The sequence below is a fragment of the Vipera ursinii genome (genome assembly GCF_947247035.1).
Source record: "Vipera ursinii genome assembly, chromosome: 2".
Classification (NCBI taxonomy): Eukaryota; Metazoa; Chordata; class Lepidosauria; order Squamata; family Viperidae; genus Vipera; species Vipera ursinii.
The window spans coordinates 253,436,131-253,458,208 of record NC_139513.1 but is presented as its reverse complement, the minus strand read 5'-3'; the positions used below and the strand labels follow the sequence as shown (position 1 = coordinate 253,458,208).

Here is a 22,078-nt window from a genome sequence, read left to right as displayed (position 1 = left end):
TTATGGTTTAGCATGTTCTCCAATATTTTTAACACATCCATTTAAGTGAATTACAAACATTTAATAACTGTCATCAACTCCTACAGCGGAAAAGCTAAAGCAACAACATACTGAGAGTAAATGTAGTTCTTTAGTTCGGAAATGATGGAGCTCAACTACAACAAAGAATTCTCAGAAGAGAGTCACAAGATTCAGTTGTAAAGAGCTCTTCCTCCCCTTTGAACATGATTTACTTTGCTGCATCTGGGACTGTATCCTCTTTATTAAAATTATACATATTTTCCCATTAACTTTCTAATAAATAAGTCAACAATTATATTAATAAACTTAAAAAACCACAATAAAGTGGTTACCAAGGGATTCGTTATCAAAACCTCTTCCATTTTTACATATTATCATTAAATGGTTAACTAATATTTTGACAGGTTTAAGTAAAGATACTTACATTTCCCGGATTTTTCTGTTTTCACATCTTTATAAATGTAATTCCATTCCTTTGGAACTATTTTCAACAAACTTTCAGGAACAGTTTTATTAGGCAGATAGGTGCCATATTTTTCTGTTGGTTCCCATGAATTCATCAAGGAGATTACCTCCTTTATTGTTCCGTTAACTGAATTAATCAAAGTTGATTTCAGGCATTTGATAACTTCTGGCTCTGACTCACTGCAACTAGAAACTTCACAAACAAGCATTAATGATAGCGAAACAAGTAAACTCCGAGTCGAGTAAATTTGTATATTAGGATTTTTATGAAGTTTCATTTGGTTTTTAATGTTAGATTCTTATAATAAATTAAACCTACAGAACTAAATTTCCTTATTGCATAAATATTGTAACTTTAATCATATATTTTTCTCAATGGAACATTTTAAAAGAAAAAATAAAAATGATTACTACTAGCATCCAACACAATACTTTTTGTGTTTGTTTGTTTTAAAATTTAAGAATGCTTCAATGCCTGGTTCAACTGTTAAGTATTTTTGGTGGACATACATTTAGAAAAATGTCTATTATTATCATCATATTATTATCATTCTCTGGAGGTATTTGGTAAGAGACTAAAAAAAAGAAAAAGTTCAAAAATTTAAATACAAAGCACAGTTCTAAAAAAATACCTGATACTTGTTCCACACCACCAGATTGTTCTCTCATCTGCACAATCCCAGCTCTTATGAGACTAAACATATACTATTTTACTGAGGAGCGAGTTATGTAAGCTTCTCTGACATAAATGAAAAAATAAGCCTCAGACACGGGGTGAATCTGAGAGGCCTGCAGAAAAACAAGTAGCTAAAGTTCTCCCCTGCTAGTGTCCCAATCCATCCCACTGTGATGAGAACAAACTACATGATTAATATTTCATATAGTTTATCCCTGAAATGAAGTTCAAATTGAAAATGCCAAGGGGTACTACATATCAAAATGAGTAGGAAGTAATTTCTGTAGTATTTCAAAATATCTCAGACAGAAAGTAAATGTTCTGAGGAATAATGATACTGTCCAAATGCCACATTATTTTTTGCAGAATTAATGTTTTATATAATATTGTTTTCACTGATGAAAACAAATGTAATGTTTAACAGTATCAACTCAGTTCTAAAACTACCTTGCCATAATTATTCTAGTATCTTTGTGGGAAAGAGAACACTTGTATTATTGAATAGTTTAAGATCTATGTTTTAACACACCCTATCTGTAAATCAAGAAAACTGAGTATATAATATTCCAGATATATTTTTATTAAATTATACATACCTGATATATTATGTAAGAAATCCCACATGAGTTCTTTTTCCATGTAGTTCTGAAGGACATCACCAAGAGATTTGGGAGATAAAGTGCAATAAGACAATATTGTGAATATTGCTTCAGCTAGATTGATTTCATTGTTCTCTTTCCTGTCTAGGCAAGTACTTTGTTCATTACTTTTAGATAATTCTGATTCTGGAAAAAGAAAAGAAAGAAAAACAAAAAGTTATACAATAAAAGTTCCAGTAAGTCCATACATTCTAACAGGATTATGGTTGATTAGGATTTAATCTAAATAATCCTAGAGTCCATTACCCCATCCCTATTTTTCTTTCCCTTTTTCTTGTTTCTTAATTACTCAACTGAGACAAAGTAATTAAGTTAATTACTTAGTTTTGTCTCAATTGAGTAATTAAGAAACAAGAGAAAGATATCATCTCTTGGAGGAATCAAGTTTGCAGAAGTATAAGAAAACTATGAAAGCCTCCCCCCTCCACAAGAGCATTCCCCACTCAACTCAATCCTAATCAATCAATCAATCAATCAATCAATCAATCAATCAATCAATCAGGATTAAATCCTAATCAATCAAACCTTCCTTAATTCTTAATTACTTAATTTTGTCTCAATTTCTGCGTGCACTCATACTTTAATTTCTTTTTAGAAAAAATGCTATTACTCAAGAGATCCATGGATCCAAGCTACTTAATGGGCTTCGTCTGCCCCACTCATGCTGGCAGAAGGGGTTTTCTGTCAGCCAAGGAATTCCAGCTGAGGAGTCCAGGAGAAAAGCCTTTTTCTGCTGTGGCTTCTGCCCTCTGGAATGTTGTATCTCTCCAAGTGAGATCCCTCCCATCCTCTTGGCCTTCCATAAGACCCTTATAATCTGACTCTGCCGGTTAGCCTGCGGCCCAGATGTGGGTGTGTCATCCTGGAGGTAGTAACTGGATTAAATAGAAGATCCACCTTTACTCCATTGTATACCACCCATCTTAGTATTTCTCTATTAGTGTTATATTTATTGCTTAGTGTTTTAATCTTTTAGAACATTGCTTTACCAGATTGTAAGCAGCCAGAGTCATATGAGTGCAAGATGTGTAGTATGTAATATGTTTGTGTGTAGGGTTTATTTATTAAATGTATATGCTGCTCATCTTACCAAAGAGCACAACTCTACAGTAGACATCTTACAATACAATACAATAAGAACATAAAATAAAGTTATACATATGGAAGCTTTTAAAATTACAAGAATTAAATAGAAAAAAGCAAGAAGTCAAGGGTTCATGTGGAGTGGGGGCAGTACCTTCTGTCACTGCACCAATCACTTCCAACTTGATTGGGTCAATGCCAACTGGCAGAACCAAGTCTTAAGGACCTTTCTGAAGGCCAGAAGTGTGGGGGCCAGCCTCATTTTCTTTGGCAGGATATGCCTGAGGAGGGGGCCATAGCAGAAAAGGCTCTTCTCCTAGATATACTGGATCCATGTCATAAAGGGCTTTAAAGGTGATAACCAACACCTTGAATTGGAAGCAGATCAGCAGCCAGTGCAGCTCACATAGCAATGGTGTTACCTGTGCCACCTCAGGGGCCTCCAAAACTGTCCACACCACTGCATTCCAGACCAATTGTAGCTTCCTAATGCTCTTGTATCATTATTATTGCAATAATCCAGATATGAGATAATCACAGTATGAATGACTGAGTGCAGGGCTTTGTGATACAGGTGCAGCACACAAAGTTCTGAAAAGTCTCTCCTAGCCACAACTGCCACCTGCTCCTTGAACAGGAGTCACAAATCTAGGAGAACTGCCAAATTATGCATTGGATCTATAGATTTATCAACCTATAGTCCAGGATTGATAAAATTGTGTGGATACCATGTTGAACAAAAATCATTAACACTGGTTGCACAAAAATAAATTTGCTATGCAACAAATTGAATTATTTCTGAAATGTTGAAATATTTTAAATAATTTTAATAGTTTTTAAATATACAATTTATTTTTTAAGTATTTATTCAAATACCACTAAAGCCAGAATTAAAACCAAACTCATTTCCTTGAGTTGAACAAAAAAAGGCAGGATAAAAAAAATTAATATAAACAAACTGTATAGTATATTGTATTGTTTAAAATTATAAAATAATAAAATATAAACTCATATAGTTATATATGCTGTTTCAAAAGTGAAGCTGTAAAATAGCTCATTTTTTTTTAAAAATGGAATGGAATAAATTAAACTAGCTTTTGTTCAACCCACCCACTTTCAGATTGTGTGCATTCTTTGTCACACATATACTTTGTGCATGTTTCTGTGTTTATGTACATACATTTTATGTTTGTGTATGTGTGTGTGTATGTATGCGTATGCTCAAAGATCGTAACAGAAATAGTTCTGTTCAAGCTTTTAGTTGTCCGGAAATAAGAGCCTGATAATAGTTCCGTGACAGAGCTGCAGGCAAAAACAATACACCTGCCTGAAATGGGCAACCTGCAGCCTCAAAATAATAACTGGTCCTCCAGATTTCTTTTATGAGGTTCCTGAAACCTTTATCTATAATTACTGAGAATAAATTATTTCATTTTGAGGTAAAAATCACACAAAAATGGTAAGGGAACTGTAAGGAACAGTCAGAAACTGTACTGCGTATGCAATTTGAGCATTCTTGAGAATAGGAATCTGATCTGAGCAAGGATTAAATGTGGCCTTAGAAATTGGTTAAATGAACAGGCAGGTTTAAGAACTAAACCAGAGAGGAGATTTATTTAGACAGAATATAATTTATGAATATACAAAGCTTAGCATCTAGTCAACTATATTTATCAGGAGAGAGTCAAAAGAACACGTTATTAATCTGGTATGTGTCTGGAAATAAAGAAAGAAGGAATTGACTTCAGGTTAAGGATCCCGTGGACAAGAGCAGGCACAGTCATACAGAAAGTGTGTACACATAGGAAATCTTTAACTCTTAAATTACACGCAGTTTTCCCTTGTAGTCAATAGATGATAACATGCTAAAGAATCAGTGCCATTGGATTTGAAGCTCCAACAAAAAGGAAGTCTAACACAATTTTAAAAATAAAGTAACCGCTAACCAGTCTGTAAATTTAGAAAAATCTAGGCATTTAGTCATGTCTAGATACTGTACATGAAATGGCAACCTCCAATGCTGTAGCAGATTTTTGTCTCCTAAAAAATGTTTTTTATCACTGCTTTAAAGGGATCAGATAATAGATGATGTAGCTGCCTGACACTCTTGTGAATTGCCATCAGTAAGAAGAGACAGCTCAGATAAATGAACAAACCGAGTAGTATAAGGCACCTTAATATATCATTAGCGGGTAGTAGTATGGTGAGCATAGAAAAGGGAAAACATATCCTTTCTTCTTTCACATTCTCCGATAATTTCTCTGTATAATAGATGAATTGCCTTCTCTGAACCCATAATTCTTAACATTGAGAAATAACTGCCTATAACATATTCTCTCCACTATTGCCTGTTCACTTGAAGCAAGATTTTTTTTTTACCTTTCCAGGGCCATTTTCAAGAGCTTTTAGAAGGGGCCACTTTTCCCCCTTGCTTTGGCCAATTCTAGTACCTTATAGTTCTTCCTTTACCTTAGTTTAGGTGGCTAAGTGCACATAGTTGAAATACTGTAAGATTGTACAATTACTATTTCTTCTACTCGGACTAGAAATATTATAAGTAGAAGCAACAAGGGGAGGAGCCAAGGAAAGTCTCTGCACAAAGCTCGCATTAGGCTTTTTTAGAACTGCAGGCAGATTTGGCAGGAAGCATGGTCTAATGCTCATAGGTGTGGTTCCCAGTTAGTTTTGAATAAGCTAGCAATAAAAAAAGGATTACCACAAAAAGGCATCAGTTGATGCAGATAGCCATTGCTTAATGACCCCAACTGGGAGGGGCAACTCTGCCGCTATGCAAAGCAGTCATTAAATGGGAAATCACATGATTGCAACTGTGCTTTCTAGCTGGAAAGAGACAAGGCTAGCTAGTTTCACATCTCTAGTTTTGTTTGCTTCCTAACCACTCCTCCAACCTTTGGAAGGCTTGAGTGTCTGATTGCACACATTGAAAACAATGCAATTACACCCCAGGCCAAGGTTGGGAGCCACAAGTGAGTTATGCAAATACCTTACTCTCTTGAAATCCCTTTGTCTCTATCTCTCTGCTCTGTGAGGGAGGCCGAGAGAACAAAAACAAGTAATTTCTATAAGCAATATCTCCATTGCCTGATCATGTCCCACCACTGGCATTATTGCATTGGACAAAACTTACTCTCTTGAAATCTCTTCCTTTCTAATCTCTCCGCTGGGGGAGGGGCAATGAGGGGGTCAAGTAAAGGAGAAAATACCTACAGAATTTGCTTTTTTCCTAACCACCCCGCAAGCAGAAAAACTGGAGAGAAAGGGATTGCAAGAGAAAAAGGTAGAAACAAGGTACAAGGCCAACTACATGGCATACCCTGCCATACATCAAAAACATTTCAGAAGCTGTAGAATGCAGCTTCTGAGATCTGAAAGTGGGCATCGCATACCACCCAGAGGCTACCATACAAGGACAAATTGTGTATTGTAAAAATTGATTACTTCCAATGTAATCTACCAAATTCACTGCATGGATTGGCCCTGTGACTATGTAGGACAGACGGGGAGGAAGCTAATCACCAGATTGCAAGAACACAAGTGAGCATCAGATGAGGACAAACGAATCCATTGTTAGCCTCACACTGCAATGAACAAGGACACACATTTTATTTTGAAGCTACTAAGACTGTTGGACAAGCAGACACAAAAATAGCCAGGGAAGTGACTGAAGCCTAGAAAACAGGCCCATCATCAATCAACAGGAGTCCTGATTTACCACCACCAGTACTTAGAAGATTAGGATTGAGCAGCACAAGCAAACGACACCTAATGACTTAAAAGCCAGCCATCAACACACCCCAATCAACATCTAAAAAGCCACTTACAACAGGCACTATAAATACCAGACTTTGCTAGAAAAAAGTTCCCTGAAGATGGAATCCAGCAAGAGTCCAAAAGCTCGGAAGACAAAACCTCTGGTTCCAGTGACCGACTCAGACTGGATCATGCAACATTATCCCAGGACACATACATTCACCTTTATTTGTGAAAGTCTCCTGTGTTCTAGTAAGAACAATATCAACAGCAATATCCCACCATTTAAGTCAACTGCTTGTTCAACCAGTAATCATACCTTACTTGATTGAGAGAGTTAACAATTTTGGAAGATAAGTTCCAACTGAAGATAGGAAAATAAAATCAGATTCTAAATCCTTGATATGGATGTGGTGGTCAATAATTTCCTCAAGACTGCACTAACAATATCCATGTATGATCAACTGTTAATGGTTACATTAAAAGCCATAACTCTCATACAGCAAGTTATGTATACAACAATAGAAAGTTCCCCTGATTCATCAATGTCAACAGTGGGGCAATTCCACAAAATGTTCTAATGGAGCATCATACTGCTACTAAGAAGACATGCGTTTCTTGTAGCAAATTCAATGAGTGGCCAACTAGCTATGCTAAATTACAAGGACAAGCCTTACCTTCAAATATGCCACATTTCCCTTAATGTTCTTGAGAATGAGGGTTTATCTGGGAAGGTTCCATAATACACCTTTTTGTGTTTTCAAGGACATTGGTATTTTTTCCTTGTTGGAAGCTAGAAAGATAAAAGCGGAATGGAAAGAGCATGCAAGATAAAAGCAAATGACTCTGCAAGGCTGCTAGGCAACAATCAAGTATCCATAGTGGCCATTCTTATTCAAGGCCAAGCTCTAGCCAGAAAGGCTCTGCTGATAACATCAAAGTTGATGCAATTCCTTCCCCATCATTCATAAAATATATTTTTAGACAATTAAAAATCCCTCATGGCAGCCACAGTTATAAGCAGAACAATTAGGACTTGATTCCTATAAAGCACAAAGAGCTATTAGAGATATTGATGAGATGTTGATGAGAATACTAGTTTTCCAGCTTGTAACAGTAGAAGACCGCTATGCCTAACCTGCATGCCCATTTGAATGATTCACAAATCAATATCAGGGCATTCATTATGTGCAAATGTCCACAGTATAATTACAAAGCAGACTGAGCTTAAATTGTGCTATTCATGTACAATTCCCCCAAAGAGGGTTGGACTGCCTTCCCCGAATCTAGTCACTGCATAACACCTTGGTGATAACAATAGTCCTTCCTTGGTGACTTTAAGGTAGTCTTCTACTTCTTGCTCCAATTTATCAGAGAACAATGTTATTTGTACCTCAGTTGCTGATGACTACATCCCGTCGAGCTTGTTGCACCATCACAAAAGCACCAAATGGACTGATTTTGTTAATGACTGAAACTGACATACAGCTTACATAAAATATGCTTAGATGTCTAGCTGCTCACTATACATTTACCCAGTTGCCTGCTCTTCATAACAACTTCTATTTGCTCCCTACTATGGCTTTACACGACTCTCCATCATCTACAGAGGAGGTGACTAAGGGAAAAAAAACCTCTGTAATGCTGCTGTCTTGGAATATTGCATGTTAAGATCTAAGGTCCCCAGATTCACAAACTATTTTACAGTATTTTAAATCCTCTTATTTCAAGAGACTTGGAAATAGGTGACCACTGTATAAATTGCTATAATTCCATATAGCCTCCTGCTGGCTGTGTACATAAATGAAAGGTCTTATATACACATACCGGTATAAAGAAAGGTATCATTTTACATAAAGACAGCTAAACATAGTATCTCTCCTGGCTAGGTAGTTTTGGATGAAAATGGAATACTAATATCCTGGATGAAAGCGGAAGATTATCTCTAGGTTGCTGCTTTACAGGGAAAGGAATGCTAACCATGCTACAGATTGAGACTGCAAGGTTTTTATTCCAATCCTAGTAATCAATAAATAGATGCAGAATCCTGGAAAAGGGCTTAGTTTTAGATATTAAATGATAAGGTCCTGTGGACATCCAGTATATCAGACATGTCAAACACAAGGCCTGGGGGGCCGGATCCGGCCCACGAAGTAGTTTCATGTGGCCCACAAAGCCATCCTGAAAACAGTGAGGGAACGGCCGCACTGCCTTGGCTCTGGCCCAGAGACCCTCCTTCTGCCAGAGATCCTCAGATCTGTCCCACTCCTGCCCAGGCCCCCATAGGCACCCTTGATGCAAACAATGTAGAGCTGGCTATGCCCACCCAGGAGGCCACACCCACCCAGCCCCCTGAGGGCAACCGCAATGCTAATGCGGCCCTCAATGAAATTGAGTTTGACACCCCTGCAGTATATGGAGAGAAGATTCTAATGGCATAGCTGGGTAATGGGTAAAATTAACAAATATTAAATATTATTTAATATGAGAATCAGATATCACCTTTACCATGAAGGAGATAATTTGCTATAGTATATCTTTCTCATCATTCAAGAAAATAAATGATCACATCAAAAGCATAAAATATACACTAGACCTGTTGGCCAAAGCAGGAACCACGAGTAAAAGCCACCTTAACGCAAATGAAATCCTGATTTAAAAGGATTGTTGAGGAATAAGAATGAGACAACGTTATGCATTCGGCTTTATGGGAAGCAAACGTCAGATAACCCTTTAAGGAAATGTTTCATGAATGAATGAAAAGGGGGAAAAAATAAAACAATCGTTGCAATTCTGAAATGGCAGTTAAGTTAATCTGTACTGACAAACATCCAAGCCCCAGGATCACAAAGAGAATACTGAAATATCTATTATAAAAGACAAGGTTCTATGTTCAAAGATGTACTTGTCCCATTTTGCAACATAGAAAGAATAATGGCAACCTCAGAGCAGCCAATAATTCTGAAAACTGGTGAGATGCAGGGATTGGAAGCCAGTATGGTCTACCTTTAGGAAGCTGGCATTCTGTGAACAGCAGTTACAATGACTAATGGCTGCTTACAAAGGAGTGAAGAACATATTTGTCTAAGCAACCAGGGAGTAACCAAATTGTATACTGATTCTTCCTGATAAAGTTAAGAACTGGGTAAAAAGTAGATACAGAGGGAGTGCACAAAGCAGGAGTTCTATAAAGGTAAAGGTAAAGGTTCCCCCACACATGCATGCTAGTCGTATCCGTCTCTAGGGGCCGGTGCTCATCTCCGTTTCAAAGCTGAAGAGCCAGCGCTTGTCCAAGGATGTCTCCGTGGTCATGTGGCCGGCATGACTAGATGCCAAAGGCACACGGAACACTGTTACCTTCCCACCGTACTAGTCCCTATTTTTCTACCTGCATTTTTACATGCTTTTGAACTGCTAGGTTGGCAGAAGCTGGGACGAGTAACAGGCACTCACTCTGTTACGTGGCACTCGGGATTCAACCCGCCAAACTGCCGACCTTCTGATCGACAAGCTCAGCGTCCTAACCCACTGATGCAGTAAAAAGGCAGTTCATGAGATGCCAGACCTGCACGAAAACAATAGCAGTTGCTACTGTCCACCAATGCAAAAATATCAATTGCCGGACAATTCCATATTATAAACATAGAACATATTATCATATGGTATTTTCATTTGTCTGATGTAAAGTCATATTTGAGAAGAAGTCTGCAACATTTGTATCTGCTCCTGAAATATAAACTATTGTACACAAATACAGTAAGGGATGCACCTATCTCAAAGTTGCAGAGACAAGTTTAGATAAAAATCACAAATATGTTCCATCTTGCTTACTGATATATTATGATACTGTTGCTCAAAAACTGAAGAACATGGTATGAAAGGCCAGTTCTGAAAAAACAAGACAGCCATTCTACAAACCACAATCAATTTTGTAAAATTAAGAGGCAAGTCTGTGCACAAGGATTTCAGGAGATGGTTACCTGGAGAGGTCCTGAGCGAACACTCAGACCAATTGTTGAGGTATTCATAACGACTGGGTGGAATATTGGGCAGAATATAAAGCAGCAGCAGACTGTAAACATGTATCCAAAGCTGAGAAACTCTCACACATTCCAACTCCCACACATATCTCAGATGACAGCTAGCAGCATATGAGAATTAAACCTAAGGAACTAGATCAGTAAGCAAAGCCTAGTGAATTGGGTTACCTGTGGAAAATACACTGAGCTAAAATTTTCCAAGGCAGAGATGCTGAACATGTAAGTAGCCAATAGCTACCTAAGATAGAATAAGAACAGGAAAGCAGGATGCCCACAAATACATCACAAGGATAGGAGAAAAGGACACGGCGTTTACAGTACATTCAGGAGAATATATATGGGCAACAGCTTTAAAGGTCAGAAGGTAATCAAATGTTTAAACTGACTTCAGTCTGCAATCACATGATTGCAATTTGGGCGCTTGGCAACTAACTCACATTTACATTGGTTGCAGCTTCTTATAGTCAATTTGCCACCTTTCAAATTGGGATTTCTTGATCTCTGTGAATGAATTCAAGCCATGAAAGTCCATGAACACTCATTGTGCTGATAAAATAATGGTTAATAAAGTGTTAGATTTTATTACTGTTTTGAACACTTGCTGGGAACTGCAAACTGTAAAAGATTGCCGGCGGATAACACCCAGGGGGAGGGCCTTCTCTGTGGGTGTGCCTGCCCTCTGGAACCAGCTGCCTGTGGAGCTCAGGACTGCCCCTGACCTGCGTTCATTCCGCCGGGACCTGAAGACTTGGCTCTTTGAGCTCTCTGGCCCAGGCTGAGAATTTTTAACAGGGGTTTTTATTTTCAGGGATAATTTAATCTTTTTAATTGTCTTTTAATTTTTGTATTTTGTATTGGTGTGATTTTAAAATGCCCTGTAAACCGCCCTGAGTCCTTCGGGAAAGGGCGGTATATAAATCTAATAAAATTTTAAAAAATTAAATCTTTTCAGATGCTAAACTTTCACTTTCAAAGGACAAATATTCTATTATAAGCTTGGGTTTCATGTGTTGATTTCATAAATTAAGTAATTCATGCAAGCACAATGTAAAGGATTCAGGTTAAATATATGGTTACCCTAATATTTTGTTCATTCAAATACTACTTATGCATACACTTTAGAGACAAAATACTTATAACTTCTAATTTATCTGGAAGAATATGAGCAATCATATTCCTTTTTTTCCAAAGGAAAAGCTGCCAAACTATTCTAATGATTTTATCTTCAAAAAGAAGGCAGTTGTAAGTTAGGCTTGTTTCTTCGTGGCAATTGTCTTCCTTCCAAATAACTAGAGTCAAAAATAATTAGTACTGCTTCCTCTAGGAAATGTCCCCAACAAAATAATTTGAAGAAAGATGCAGAAAGAAAACATAGATTTTTCATAAACATGATAAAGGGTGCTCAACTTCTTGAAGGTAAGTGGCTCTGAGGCTGGGTCCAGCTAAAATCTTCATGGATTGAAGATTTGTGTCACAGATAGGTGACATAAATATTGTTGCTGGTGGGTGAGAGTAGGTGAGATGAGCAGCATTTAAAATATATAAATATATATTTTATATCTTCTATTACATATGTATACATGTGCCTGCATCATTTTTGCCTCATTCTGAAATGTATAAATATGCATCTCTTTGTGTGCAGGAGGGTCTTTCACAATAGTTTTAGAAGAGACCCCTCTAGTACAAACTGTCTAATAAACAATGCAGCTTTGATTATTTGTTATTTTGATTCCACAATATCATAAAATTCTCCTATTAATATTCAATTAATTTAAAGGCTTAGGGTTAAAACTATGAAAAATATAATTATGTTTGCACATTTACATTATTAGAAACATGATAAAATCAATACTTACTAAAACTTCTCAGTAAAATTTTCACTAACAGGCAATCATGATGTAGCAGTGTTCGCAAAAGCAAGTTCCAGTTACAATATGGCTGGGATAATAGTAGCTTCAGATGACCCTGAGTTGTCATTTCTCCAGCTGATGTTGTTCTTTCAAAATGAAAGATACATACAGAATATTTAATTTACCTGTGAAATCAACAGCCTTAAAGCATAGGTTAATGCTAATTTCTTTAAACTCTAATTCCTCAAGTCTGCTTACTATAAGGCTGTTGGGGGAAGGAATTACATTTATCTTAACTAGCTAAAAGCAGGTTAACATTTGCCAAATTAATAATAAATCTATAACAGTTACAAGGCAACCTCACTTACTTTCTTTATTGGTACTATTAATTCTCTTGTTTCATGAGCCAAACATTGCTTTGATGCTTCTATAAATAAGAGATCTTTTAGTATAATTCAGTGTTATTTTTGTTTAGAATTATTGCCATAAATATTTGAAATGAAGTCTAAAGTCATAATTAAAGCAGAATTACAGCATAATTATATATTTAGTCATACAAAGAAGTACTTATCTAAAATATCTATTTTCAGTATTAGAAGAAGCTATAAAAGACATGTGTTTAATAGACATCTGCCTCTACAATAAGAATGCTTCATGGAGCATATTTGGGGATATTTTATCTTCAGCTACGGTATGTCCTGCAATATTGGATGAACGCATATAGAAATTCTCTACAATAAAGCAAATAAATAAAGAGTTGTAATTTATTTAAACAAGGTTTATGTAAGTGAAATTCCCAATAGACTGAGTTCCTGAGTAAGTTCTTCAGATATAATGGAAAGAAATGGTTGGTTACAATTTTAAATGAACTTTTTTTGGCCTCGTTTTAGGATTTTAATTTCTTGGTTAGAAATAAATTGTACTATATAATACAAAACTATTAACTGTAACCTTTTAGCATATCTTACAGTTAAACATACAATTATCCTAACAGATCATTCTGCACTGAACATTTGCAAAATATATTCAATACAAAAGCTATTTATTAGACAGCTGCTTCATATCACAATACATATTTTTCATATACCTTTACTTAGATATTAAGAAAATGAATAATTTAACATTATAACAATGCTTAAACACCTATTTATAATTCAATATCTATCATAAAATACAACTTAACAGCAAATTGACCTTATATTTATTAATGTGTAAAGAGCAGGATGTTTGTAACATGGAGTTCATACAAATTTTTATTACATCTAACCAAATGGAGTGTTACTTTCAAGTATTTATTAATTACTCTAGTCTTAAAGCACAGCGCAAATTGAAATGTTCAGTCAGTCACTGTGTTAGTACTAGTTAAACTACAGAAAACCTTTTCACTGATCATATGGAGAAACATGTTACTTCACCTTCCAAGCTCATATAGCCACAAATATAACACTAGCCACTCCCACACAGAGCAATCGATTACATATAAAATATGACATGAATAAACAATTCTGGTAGGCAGGAAAATTATGGTTTGCATCCATCGGAATAAAACATTGTTGCAGTTGAAAACTAGCTCATAGTGCCACATACAAAAACTTCTGGCAGCATGAACATCTTCTATATACTCTTTACAAAACGATGATGATGATTTAGCTAAGCAGAATTACCTAATCCCAAATTGGGGCTTTATTAAACTACATAATATAATTACTGAGGTTTTCTTTTAGAGCAATGCAGTTGTATAAAGCAGGAGCGAAAAAAACTAAAAATCACAACTAGAAAACGTGAATAATAAAGCTAAACATCTTTTTTCTTTCATAATACAAATGAAAAAAATCTAGTATTGAATTAGAAATTAAAGATTATTAGGAAGAGACACAAAATATTGTGAGAAGTCCAAACAGATTTTGAAATAGATGTGAGAGGACTTTGATCCAAAGTTAGAAAAGAAATGGCAGTACAGCTGGTAGCATATGTCTCATATGTAAATTGTTATTACACTTACTGAAACAGCAAGAAAATTATGCACTTGCTTTTAAACATGCCATTTTCTAAAAATACCAAATACGAACAAAGCAATATATCTAAGCTTTAGTAGCTTCACCAATTCCCAAGACTGCTACTTTTTCAAAGTTAAATCGAGTACAAAAAAATAAATATAAAAACAACTGCCGTATAAAATTTGCCAAGAACAAGTTTTTAAAGAAACTAGACAATGAAATATATACTTTAATAAAATGCTTCAAAGTGGTATAATTCATTTCAATTTATCAGTGAAAGCAACAATATGGAACACAGACATGGATTCAAGTCTTATCTGTATTACAAAGATACTTACTTTAACAATGAAGAAGAAAACTCTGACATGCCAGATAGCCAGTGCAATGGTTGGTAAACAGCTTGGTCCAAAATATCTGAAGACAAGTCATCAAAAATGCTTTGAACTGTTCTGGAAAAAAAAAGCAATTCAAAATCACAATTTATCATATTCCTTTGAGAGGCAATGGAGAGAAAATAGGTAACAGCTTCATGTTTAATGGAAATATTTGGGCTTACTGCCATGGTATTGCATTTCAATTCAATTCAATTCACTCTCCCAGTCTGCATGCTGTAGAACATCAGAGCACCAACCAAGGTAAATAATGGCTTTTATGGACCCCAGGGCCCTATAGAAAAAGATATAACACTTGTTGCATAAGAACTCTGAGTGCAATTCTTACAGCCAGACTAAAAGCGAAAGAAAAAAGACAGACTTGGCTCTGTTTTGTTTTTGTTTGTTTTTATTGCTTCATTCTTTTCCCCCCTGTTACATTCCAGCTAGACTGATCAGGGAGTCCAGCAGCCAGACCAAATGACGAAGTGCATCCCAAAAAGAATACTTCTGTGTGATCAGAATTTAGGTAGTTACCAGTAGCAGGGACAGTGCTCAATGAGTAAATCAAGGGAGAGACTCTTTTAGGGGATTCACCTTCTATACCCATCTCTAGTGCCTCACTGGCTCATCTGGTTTCATTTTCCTTCTCTGCTGATGGATAATGCATTACTTTAGTTAGTAGATGTTCTTTATATATAATATATGCTATAGCAGCTGCCTCATGTCTCAAAGCTGGGGGAAGCATCTGTGAAAGTATCTGATATCAAGGAAAAAAAATCCATATTAGAATGGTGTTATTCTTCGGTATTATGTGACAAGGTGAGAAGCGATCTTGTAAGTTTCAGCACTGGTGTGAAATTATGAGTTGCCTAAATAATGATCTAATAGAGGCCTCATAAAATTTAAATTGTTGAAAATCTTCTTAAATTACACGTGGTATCAAGATTCAAGAATTTGGACTATTTTTTAAAACTCACAAAATACTTTTAATACTAAGATTGCAATTTTTTTTCAACAGGAAAGATACTATATTTAATATATGGTCTAAATAAAAAAAGTTTCCTTTTACTGAACCTGACTCCTGGTGACTTCATAGACGTCTCATTTGTTTTCTTTGAAATAATAAAGAAATACTGCAAAGTGAGTATTTTTGGCACAGTTATCTATCCTGTTTTCCAGTGCTCTGGGGTAAGGGGACTTAATCTTCTGAAGGAAACTATTTTGTGAATGAGAGACTGCAAAGTGAGCAGAATGGTACAAAAATGGACAGCTGGTTAGAAACCCTAAATTCCCTTATATTTGATGTGATACTAAAATAAGTGTTCCATCTGAAGTACAGGTAATTCTTGACTTACAACAGTCTATTTAGTGACCATTCAAAGATACACTAGCAGTGAAAAAAATGACTTATGATCATTTTCCACACTTATGATCACTGCAGCATCCTCACGGTCACCTGATCAACATTCAACCAATTGGCAATTGACTTATGACAGTTGCAGTATCCTGGGGTCATAGGATCACCTTTTGTAACCTTCTGACAAGCCAAGTCAATGGGGAAGCTAGATTTACTTAACAACTGTGTTACTAACTTAACAACTGCAGCGATTCACTTAAGAAGAGTGACAAGAAATAAAATGAGGCAAAACTCAATTAACAAATGTCTCACTTAACAGAAATTTTGGACTCAGTTGTGGTCATAAGTCAAGGACTATCTGTATTAGCAGACTGATATTTAAACCAACTTTAGGGCACAGGGAACAGCTAAATGCTTCTCCACCAGAGAGAAAATTATTTGATTTTCATTGAGAGGGAGTGGGGATGAGGTAGTCTTGCCTTACCTTAAATATTAGGTCACAGATTTTATTACAATTCCTCCTACAGTATAATTCCCAAGAAATCTTTCTAAACAAATTAAAGAAATTAGGGAAATTATCTAGTTGACAATGAATCCTATTGGTTAGCTTCCCATTTCTCCTAAAACATACTGAGGTAGCATAAGAAATTGATTTAATCAATTTAAATCTAGATTAGTGTAGCAATACACTGGAAAATTAACGTTCATCTTATTTGGTAGAACTTAAAAGTGTGGACCACTTCATGGATTACTGCCTTGTCGTGGCAAAGGGGCTTGCGTAATTCAATGAAGCTATGAGCTATGCCATGCAGGGCCACCCAAGATGGACAGGTCATAGCAGAGAGTTCTGACAAAACGTGATCCACTGGAGAAGGAAATGGCAACCCACTCCAGTATCTTTGCCATGAAAACCCTATGGACAGTACCAAAAGGCAAAACCATATGACGCTGGAAGATGAGCTCCTCAGGTCGGAAGGCGTCCAATTTGCTACTGGGAAAGAGCAGAGGGCGAGTACTAGTAGCGCCAGAAAGAATGAAGCGACTGGGCCAAAGCCGAAAGGACGCTCCGTTGTGGATGTATCTGATGGTGAAAGGAAAGTCCGATGCAGTAAAGATTTTTTCTCCATAGGAACCTGGAATGTAAGATCCATGAATCAAGGAAAGATGGATGTGGTCAAACAAGAGATGACAAGACTGAACATCGACATCTTAGGTATCAGTGAACTAAAATGGACAGGAATGGGTGAATTTAATTCAGAGGACCATCAGGTATACTACTGCGGGGAAGAATCCCTCGGAAGAAATGGAGTAGCCTTCATAGTCAATAAAAGAGTAAGAAAAGCAATACTGGGACACAATCCTCAAAATGACAGAATGATCTCAGTTCGAATCCAAAGCAAACCATTCAATATTACAGTAGTCCAAGTCTATGCCCCAACCACCAGTGCTGAAGAGGATGAAATTGACCGGTTCTATGAAGCCCTACAGCACCTTATAGAACTAACACCAAAAACTGATGTCCTTATCATCATGGGGGATTGGAATGCTAAAGTAGGAAGCCAAAAGATAACTGGAATAACAGGCAAGTTTGGCCTTGGAGTACAAAATGAAGCAGGGCACAGGCTAATAGAATTTTGTCAAGAGAATACGATGGTCATAGCAAACACTCTTTTCCAACAACCCAAGAGACGGCTCTACACATGGACATCACCAGATGGTCAACACAGAAATCAGATTTGACTATGTGCTCTGTAGCCAAAGATGGAGAAGCTCTATACAGTCAGTAAAAACAAGACCAGGAGCTGACTGTGGCTCAGACCATGAGCTTCTCATTGCAAAGTTTAGGCTTAAACTGAAGAAAGTAGGGAAAAGCACTAGGCCTCTCAGGTAAGAATTAAATCATATCCCTGTTGAATATGCAGTAGAGGTGACAAATAGATTTAAGGAATTAGATTTGATAGACAAAGTGCCTGAAGAACTATGGACAGAGGTTCGCAACATTTTACAAGAGGTAGCATCCAAAACCATCCCAAAGAAAAAGAAATGCAAGAAAGCAAAATGGCTGTCTGAGGAAGCATTGCAAATAGCTGAGGAAAGGAGGGAAGCGAAAGGCAAGGGAGAAAAAGAAAGATACGCCCAATTGAATGCAGAATTCCAGAGAATAGCTAGCAGAGATAAGAATGCCTTCTTAAATGAACAGTGCAAAGAAATAGAAGAAAACAATAGAATAGGGAGGACCAGAGATCTTTTCAAGAAAATTGGAGAGATGAAGGGAACGTTTAATGCAAAAATGGGCATGATAAAGGACCAAAATGGCAGGGACCTAACAGAGGCAGAAGAGATTAAGAAGAGGTAGCAAAATTATACAGAAGAACTATACAAGAATGAGCTTAACGTCCCTGATAATCACAATGAGGTGGTCACTGACCTCGAGCCAGACATCCTAGAATGTGAAGTGAAGTGGGCCTTAGAAAGGCTGAGCAACAACAAAGCTAGTGGAGGTGACAGTATTCCAGTTGAGCTATTCAAAATCTTAAAAGATGATGCAGTAAAAGTGCTACACTCAATTTGCCAGCAAATTTGGAAACCTCAACAGTGGCCACAGGATTGGAAAAGATCAGTTTACATTCCAATTCCAAAGAAAGACAGTGCCAAAGAATGTTCAAACTATCGCACCATTGCACTCATTTCTCATGCTAGTAAAGTTATGCTTAAAATCCTACAAGCTAGACTCCAGCAGTATGTGGATCGAGAACTACCAGAAGTACAGGCAGGATTTCAAAGAGGCAGAGGAACTAGAGATCATATTGCCAACATACGCTGGGTCATGGAGAAAGCTAGAGAGTTCCAGAAAAACATCTACTTCTGCTTCATTGACTGTGCTAAAGCCTTTGATTGTGTGGATCATAACAAACTGTGGCAAGTTCTTAAAGAGATGGGCATACCAGACCATCTTATTTGTCTCTTGAGAAACCTATATGTGGGCCAAGAAGCAACAGTGAGACCTGGACACGGAACCACTGATTGGTTCAAAATTGGGAAAGCAGTCTGGCAAGGCTGTGTACTGTCGCCCTGCCTATTTAACTTATATGCAGAGCGCATCATGAGAAAGGCAGGGCTAGATGAATCAAAAGTTAGAATTAAGATTGCCAGAAGAAATATCAACAACCTAAGATATGCAGATGATACCATTCTAATAGCAGAAAGTGAAGAAGAACTAAAGAGCCTCCTGTTGCGGGTGAAGAAGGAGAGTGCAAAACTTGGGTTGAAACTAAACATTAGGAAAACTAAGATCATGGCATCCGGCGCTCTCAATTCCTGGCAAATAGATGGGGAAGAAATGGAGGTAGTGACAGATTTTATTTTCCTGGGCTCCAAGATCACTGCAGATGGAGACTGTAGCCAAGAAATTAAAAGATGCTTGCTCCTCGGGAGGAAAGCCATGACAAATCTAGACAGCACACTAAAAAGCAGAGACATCACCCTGTCAACAAAAGTGCGTATAGTCAAGGCCTTTGAGCTATGGTGCTGGAGAAGACTCCTGCGAGTCCCTTGGACCTCAAGGCGATCAAACCGGTCAGTCCTAGAGGAGATCAACCCTGACTGCTCTTTAGAAGGCCAGATCCTGAAGTTGAAACTCAAATACTTTGGCCACCTAATGAGAAGGAAGGACTCACTGGAGAAGAGCCTAATGCTGGGAAAGATTGAGGGCAAGAGAAGAAGGGGACGACAGAGAATGAGGTGGCTGGATGGAGTCACTGAAGCAGTAGGTGTGAGCTTAAATAGACTCCAGAAGATGGTATAGGACAGGAAGGCCTGGAGGAACATTGTCCATAGGGTCGCGATGGGTTGGACACGACTTCGCAGCTAACAACAACAACAACAGCAACAAAAAGTGTGGAGAAAAGAGCTTTGAGAAAAAAACCTTGAAAATATTACAATTAAGCATTCATTTCAGAACTAAAACAACTAAAAGAAAATGTGCAGAAAACTGATTCATTGAACTGCTGAGAATCAGATACAATTAAACAAATAGCATCACTGACATTCTAGTGAATTTATTAGTCTATGATAATAATAACAAAATCAGCTAATACTTCTAGCAGTTACTTGCCTGCTGCTAGCTGTCCAACTGCATTTCTTCTTTCAGTTGAACAAATAAGGCATCTAATAAATTCAGTTTAGTAAAATTGATCACAGTTGCTTAGCTATTATTACTCTATTTTTCCCTGAATGAATACTTTTGTATAAATGTTATTCTGGATAGAGATACAGTTGTTAACATTCTTTTACTTCTCATTAAGATCACATATATTCTTTATCTTCTATATTTTTAGTAGCACTGATGCCTTATTTGGTCACCTGAAAGAAGAAATGCAACTGGAGGATTACTTGCAGCCCAGTAGCTGCTTGAAGTGTTGGCTGGTTTCTTTATTATGATTGACCACGTATCCCACAAAAAATTAAAACCCTTGCAGTTTCATATATCCTCCCATTCTTTTCATGTGAGATGAAATATTCCCACAGAAAAAGAACAGTACAGCACCTATTTGATTGAAATAACTATAGAGATTCTCAATCAGAACTGAAGAAGCTTCTTCGATGAGAAGTGAAACATTTGAAGGAAAAAGCCAAGGAAGTCCGGGTGCCATTTGATTCAGATGGCTTATTTTCATATGCAAATTATCATATTTTGTGAATCATGAAGTGATTGAGTGTCAAAAAACCCCCACTAAAATTTAGGAAGAGCCCCCCTATTTTGCCAAAAATACAATAAATCTTTAGAAACAACACCTGAAGCATACCCAGACTTTAAAAATAAAATAGAATATGTCATACTCAATAAGCAACATTTCTGTATGCAAAATGCTGAATGTCTTTGGCTATGTAAACACTCAATTTGATCACAATATATAAAGTCTTTGTGGATGCAATAAATTGCACAGGCTGGTTCACTACCATTTCCTTTCTTTAAGTTAAAGTTTGACAGCTAATGGTTCACACTTGAACAAATGAAGCAATCCAACTCCTCTTTAAGGCTCCCAAATTTCCATATCAATTATCCATTAATTTGAAGAGTGACCAGAAGAAGCCCGAAGTGTAAATCCCTGAGGATATAACATTTCCGTCTTCTCATCAACCATCAACTGTTTTATATGGCTTCATCTTGTCTACAATAAGGATTCTAAATTAGCTGAGCTGTGTCTCTAATTCTTCTATCAAGTCATACCAAGGCAACAAAATGAACAATGAAGTCAGCTATATTTTTCTGCTGAATAAGTTAACTTATTTTAGTTAAAGAAGGCTGATTTGTTGTTGTTAGTTGCGAAGTCGTGTCCGACCCATCGCGACCCTATGGACAATGTTCCTCCAGGCCTTCCTGTCCTCTACCAGCTTCTGGAGTCCATTTAAGCTCACACCTACTGCTTCAGTGACTCCATCCAGCCACCTCATTCTGTCGTCCCCTTCTTCTATTGCCCTCGATCTTTCCCAGCATTAGGCTCTTCTCTAGTGAGTCCTTCCTTCTCATTAGATGGCCAAAGTACTTGAGTTTTAGCTTCAGGATCTGGCCTTCTAAAGAGCAGTCAGGGTTGATCTCCTCTAGGACTGACCGGTTTGATCGCCTTGCAGTCCAAGGGACTCGCAGGAGTCTTCTCCAGCACCATAGTTCAAAGGCTTCAATTCTTTGGCACTCAGCCTTTCTTATGGTCCAGCTTTCACTGCCATACATTGCAACTGGGAAGACCATAGCCTTGACTATACACACTTTTGTTGACAAGAAGGC

The 22,078-nt window shown here is 37.1% G+C and overlaps 1 protein-coding gene across 1 annotated transcript in view; it reads right to left on the bottom strand.

The window, feature by feature from the left end:
• Positions 1-22,078, bottom strand: part of KIAA0825 — a 173,168-nt gene that overhangs the window by 116,261 nt on the left and 34,829 nt on the right. Inside the window, exons 11-14 of the mRNA XM_083354585.1 lie at positions 14,901-15,011; positions 12,572-12,711; positions 1,759-1,947; positions 446-679 (exon numbers count right to left, since the gene is read on the bottom strand). Of these exons, the coding sequence (XP_083210711.1) occupies positions 446-679; positions 1,759-1,947; positions 12,572-12,711; positions 14,901-15,011 (674 nt within the window). The remainder of the gene's footprint in view (positions 1-445; positions 680-1,758; positions 1,948-12,571; positions 12,712-14,900; positions 15,012-22,078) is intronic.